Source organism: Merops nubicus, unplaced genomic scaffold (assembly GCF_000691845.1).
Source record: "Merops nubicus isolate BGI_N331 unplaced genomic scaffold, ASM69184v1 scaffold33652, whole genome shotgun sequence".
Taxonomy (NCBI): Eukaryota; Metazoa; Chordata; class Aves; order Coraciiformes; family Meropidae; genus Merops; species Merops nubicus.
The window spans coordinates 1-5,382 of NW_008593426.1; the positions used below are offsets into that span (position 1 = coordinate 1).

The 5,382-nt window shown below is 62.6% G+C and overlaps 1 protein-coding gene across 1 annotated transcript in view; it reads right to left on the reverse strand.

Moving 5' to 3' along the window:
- Nucleotides 1-216: 216 nt before the first annotated feature.
- LOC103768309 (unconventional myosin-XV-like) overlaps nt 217-5,382 on the reverse strand; it is a gene marked incomplete at both ends in the record, with an annotated part of 5,509 nt that continues 343 nt past the window's right edge. The window contains 14 exons of the mRNA XM_008935450.1: nt 217-386; nt 485-530; nt 719-873; nt 1,243-1,320; nt 2,003-2,128; nt 2,554-2,685; nt 2,792-2,881; nt 2,968-3,091; nt 3,332-3,390; nt 3,481-3,594; nt 3,697-3,858; nt 4,058-4,171; nt 4,254-4,317; nt 4,815-4,989. Coding sequence (XP_008933698.1) covers nt 217-386; nt 485-530; nt 719-873; nt 1,243-1,320; nt 2,003-2,128; nt 2,554-2,685; nt 2,792-2,881; nt 2,968-3,091; nt 3,332-3,390; nt 3,481-3,594; nt 3,697-3,858; nt 4,058-4,171; nt 4,254-4,317; nt 4,815-4,989 — 1,609 coding nt within the window. The remainder of the gene's footprint in view (nt 387-484; nt 531-718; nt 874-1,242; nt 1,321-2,002; nt 2,129-2,553; nt 2,686-2,791; nt 2,882-2,967; nt 3,092-3,331; nt 3,391-3,480; nt 3,595-3,696; nt 3,859-4,057; nt 4,172-4,253; nt 4,318-4,814; nt 4,990-5,382) is intronic.

Sequence of the window (5,382 nt, forward strand, 5' to 3'; positions counted from 1 at the left end):
TGAGCCCACAGCACTGTCACCGCGGGGGACACCACCGGGACACCGGCACGGCCCCTCCCCGTGGCGAGGCAAAGCAGCTCCTCCTGCTGCGCCCCGAAGCGGGGGGCTCCCAGCTCCTGCCGGGGGGGAACCCTGGGCCAAACGCTGCCCCCTAAAAACACAGACAAGCTCTGTGGTCTCTGGGATGGTGGTACCCAACCCGCAGCCCCCAGGCACCTGTCGATGAAGACCAGGAAGGGGATGCGGATGGGGCAGCCTTCCTTGCGGATGCGGATGGGCCGGGGGATGCGGATGGGGAAGCCTTCCTTGCGGATGCGGATGGTCTCCAGGATCCCCGAGTAGCGCAGCTGGCTGCTGACCACGTCGGCCTCGAAGAGCCCTGGTTCCTGGGGAGGGGATGAGGAGAAGCCTCAGTGGCCACGTGGCCAGACCCCTACCCACCGTGCTCCCCACACGAGCAGGAAAGCCCCAGGCTGGTCCTCACCTTCTTGTTGTTGGGTTTGAGACAGCGCACAAAGAAGGGGTTGCACCTGCGTCAGAGATCCCGTTGGCCACGGGGGACGGGGGACAAAGCCAGCCTGGCCACCTCAAGCCCAGGTGTGGCTGGCCACCCGGCCCCCAACTAAAAAAAAGCCCCGGCGGAGGGGGGCCACAGCCGCCCTGCCCACCGCAAGCCCAGGCGTGGCTGTCACCCTGCTCCCAACCTGCCCGTCCTCACCTCTCCATCTTTTCCACCAGGTCCAGGAGCGACTGCTGGAACCGGGCGGCCACGGTGGGGGCCTTGTACCGCCGTGTCCTGGTGCTGCTCCTCCTGGCCAGGCTCCTCTGCCGAGCCATCACCTGGGCATGGCCGAAGAAGAGGTTGGCCACCACCTAGGGGAGATGGGAAGGGTTAGTGAGGAGGGAGGTGGCAGGCTAGTGCAGCTCTCCTGGCTCCTCTTCCCATCCCTGAGCGAGCCACATCCCCTCTTTGTGGCTGTATTCCTCAGATGGGGATGGGGACAGGGATGAGGAGTTCCAAGAGCAGCCCACGTGCCTGTTTGTGCTGATTCTTGAGGGGTCAAAGACCAAAAGACTCCATGGGAAGAGAACACAGAGTGAAGCCAGAGGCTTCCTCTGCTCCCAGTCCCCCCGTGCTTCACCAACCATAGGGGCACATGGAAAGTGGTGTGTATGGAAAGGGGGCTGTCCATGCTTGGTGTCCACCCAGAACCACAGAGCTGGGGCCAGGCAGGGCCCTACCTTGGTCCTGCTGCTGATGAACAGGTCCAGCACGTCCTGACGGACCTGGTCGTAGTTTTTATCCAAAAACTTGTGAACCTGGCAAAGAGCAAAACGTCCCGGTGAGGAGCCTGGCAGCACAGCAAGGGGAGGTGAGGAGCTCCAGGCTGGGATGGGGGCCCCAGACAGACACCCTGAGCTGACCCTCATCAACTGGTGCAGGATCATAGCATCCTACAATCATTCTGGTTGGAAAAAAAACTTTCAGATCATTGAGTCCAACTATTACCCAGCACTGCCAGGTCCCCACTGACCCATGTCCCTCAGCACCACATCTCCACAGCTTGGAAACCCCTCCAGGGATGGGGACTCCACCACTGCCCTGGGCAGCCTGGGACAGCCCTGGACAAACCTCAAGGGGAAGAAATTGTTCCTCAGCTACAACCTCAACCTCCCCTGGTGCAACTTGAGGCTGACCACCTCCAGCATCCAATCTCCCTTCAAGGAGATGTCAGAACCAGAAGCTAAACACACCCAGGTCCCTCAGCTGCTCCTCACCAAACGTGGGCTCTAGACCGTTCTCCGCCTTTGTTGCCCTTCTCTGGCCACACTCCAGCCCCTCAAGGTCCTTTTTGGGGTGAGGGGCCTAGAACTGAACCCAGGATTCAAGGTGCAACCACCCCAGTGCCAAGTCCAGGGGGACAATCCCTGCCCTAGTCCTGCTGGGACTTCCTCTTTGATCCTCCTTAGAACCCCAGCTGGGCATGCCACTGTTGCAAACCTGGTAGGTCACCTTCCCTGCATAGTGCTTGATGGTGAACTCGGGCAGTGGCATCTTCGGCTTGGTGTACAGAGGGTTGGTCCCATGGTGGTAGTGACACTTCTGGAGGAACGTGTGGTCAGTGGCCTGGGGACAGACACAGGGGTGAGACACGGCTGGGGTGGTTCTGCAGCTCCAGGGATGGAGGCACCAGGAGCCTGGACAACCAGCCAGACCCTACTCTCAGCTCTACCACCGAGCAGCCCTGCAGTCATGGGCACACACTGCTCTGTGCCTCAGTTTCCCCATCAGCAAAGAGGGTCCAACCACCATTCTCTATTTTACAGGGCAGCTAAGAGAAGAGTTCCACTAATTCCTACAAAACCAAGTCCCCTGCAGAAAGTTGTTCCAGTGGCACCGACCTGGGACCTCCCAGGGCTTTGTCAGGCCTGTAGAAACCTGGGAAGTCTCCCAGGTTTCACTCCAGGACAGCCCAGGAGTGGAGCAGCCCTGGGCCATGGTGTCACCCCAGGCTGCCATCCTCACCACCTCGGCACCAGGCCGTCCTTCACCTGGGGGAAGCAGCTCTGGTCGTCGAGGATGCGGAGGATGCCGTAGGGCTTCTGGGAGATGAGGTCGATGCAGGGCTGGTTGTCGCTGAAGGAGATCTCCTTCCACTCAATCTGCTCCCGGAGGTACTCCTCCTGCAGGGCCAGCATGTGGTCAGCCCCACGGCCCCAGCCCCCTGGTGGTGCTCGGCGTGGGGCAGAGCCTGGCACTGCTCACAGCCTGGCACTGCTCACAGCCCACCTGCTCCTCCTGGGACACGTTGAAGAAGAACTGCAGGTACTCGTTGGCGTAGTTGATGCACAGCTGCTCAAAGCTGTTGAAGCTGAGGTCCTGCAGGAAGGAGCCGTTGGAACGTGGGAGGCCACAGCCCCAGGGCTGGTGGATGGGGGGATGGAGCCGGGGTGGATCCTGCTCACCTCGAAGCCGTAGATGTCCAGGATGGCAATGGAGAGGGCCTCCTGCCGCGGGTACACCAGCTTGTTGATGCGGTCCGTGAGCCAGCCGAAGAGCAGGGAGTAGAGGGTCTTGGCAATAGCATCCCTGGGGAAGGGGCAGAGCAGGGTGCTGCAGCTCCAGCACGGTGTGACGTGGCACTGTGTCACCCCACCACCGTGGCCAGCACCCATCACAGCCCACATTGTGTATGGAGCAGCCTGAATCACCAAAGAGCCTAATCCTCACAGGGGCACACGACCGGCCCCTTTCCCAGCCGGGCACCTCCCCTCCCATCCCATACCCAAGGCTCAGACCCCCCTTGGGCACCACCCCACTTCCCCCTACCTGGCATCCACGGCACTTTCGACGGTCAGGGGGGTAAAAATCTTCTCCCGGAGGGTTTCCTAGTGGGGGGGCACAAAGCCAACGGCACAATGGAGTTATAGCAACACCGTCTGTGGTCCCCAGGGACCTGCCTCCCTCCCTGCACTCACCGTCACCTTGAAGGTGATGGCTTTCTGCAGGCCCTCGGGGGAGACCTGCAGCAGCTCAGCCACCGTCCGGATCTCGGTGGCGCTCACCACCGTGGCGACCTCCTGGCAGTCAGTCTGGGGGACACAGCAGGGGGGTGGGATGCAGGGGGATGTGGTGACCCCCAACTCCACCTCATCCCGAATCGGGCCCGAGGAGCGCAGCCGGGCTCAGGGTACCTCATATTTTTCAAAGTAGACGTTGCCCAGGTGGAGGACGGAGGAGAGGATGCGGAAGATGCTGTTCTGCTCCTCCGTGGTGAAGCTCAGCACCTCCATGGTGTTGAGCAGCCGGCGGAAATCCTCCGCGTCGTCCTTGCCCGGGATCTCACAGTTCCCACCCTGGCACGACCCCCTCGCTGCCATCAGTGGGTCCCAGGGGGCGGCACCCAGGGACGGGGACACGCACACGCCCTGCCCTGAGCACCCTCCCCGTCCGCGCACCGAATCCAGGAGCACCCCAGAACCCACCAGCACCCCGAGTTTGGCCAGCCCCCCAAAAAATCAGGTGGTGGAGAGGGTCAGGCAGGGGCCCCGCTACCTGGTTCAGGTAGTAGTAGGTCTCGGCGCCTTGCAGGCAGTACCGCTGGCGCTGCTGGGCGGGCAGCCCTGCCAGCATCTCGTAGAAGATGTGGTAGTTACGCTCTGTCTTGGCCTAGGGAGCAGAGGAGCGAGCTGGGGTGGCAGACAGGGCGGGGTGGGGGGAGGCAGAGCCCAGGACCCCCCTCGCCACCCACCTGGAAGACCACACGGGACTTCTCCAGCAGGTACTGCGAGGTTATGGCACCGCAGATCAAGCCGCTGCAGGGGCGAGAGCGGGCAGTCAGCTGGCATCCTTGGTGTGGGCAGGGGCTGTGCCCCCCCCCGTGGTGACCACCTCTGCCCCAGTGCTGCCCCCAGCACACAAGGGTCAGTGCCCAGTTCCCAGGTTCCCCCCACTTGGATCCGTGGACAGGGAGAGGTGCCCCCACCCAGCTCCTGAGGGGTGGAGCTGCTGAACTCCAGGGTGACACCGGGCACCCCCCTGTGTTGGGATCAGTGGGGCTGAGCTGTGGGGACAAGGGCCAGTACTGGGCACGGTGCTAGCTCAGGGCACAGCATCCCTGCCCCTCCCCAGGGGCAGCAAACACCACAGGTGACATCACCTGTCCCCCACCGAGGCTTGTCCCCAAAAGTGTCCCTGTGTGTGTCCCACCCCAGAGCTGAGGGGCAGCCCAGCAGCAGGGCAGGGGGCCGGGTTGGGCACCCCTAGGGCAGAGGAGGGGCTGACACCCAGAGGATTGCTCAGCGTTACTTACTCCTCCAGAAAGATTTCCACGAATTTCCCAAACCTGCTGGAATTGTCATTCCTCACGGTTTTGGCGTTGCCGAAGGATTCCAGCAAGGGGGTCGCCTCCAGGATCTGCCGCAGAGATGGGGAGAGCCTGGGGGTCAGCGTGGGTACCCCGACACACCGTGGGGTGGGGGGATCCCCTTGTCATCCTCCCACCCTCCCAGCTAGCTCCTGCCCCATGCAGACACCCACGGGTGCCAAAATTTGACCTGGCACTGATGCCAGTGGTATTGGAATGCGGGAGAGTGCAAGGACTCCATGCACGGAGCTCCTGCTGCCCATCCCCACTGTCCCCTGCAGCTGGGTGACATGACAGAGATGCCACCACCATGCTCAGTCCCCTCAAACCAGCCCACGGGTCCCCCCAGTACCTCTATCTGCCGTGGTCCGAGTGGAAGCACGGGGGCGAGAAGAGAGCGGCAGAGCCGTGAGCAGGGTGTGGAGGAGGGCACAGGGAGGGGGGACAAGGGGACAAGGGGATGTCCCCCGGGCAGCACCCTACCTGCGGGGCAGTGCTGCGCTTCTGGCTGCAG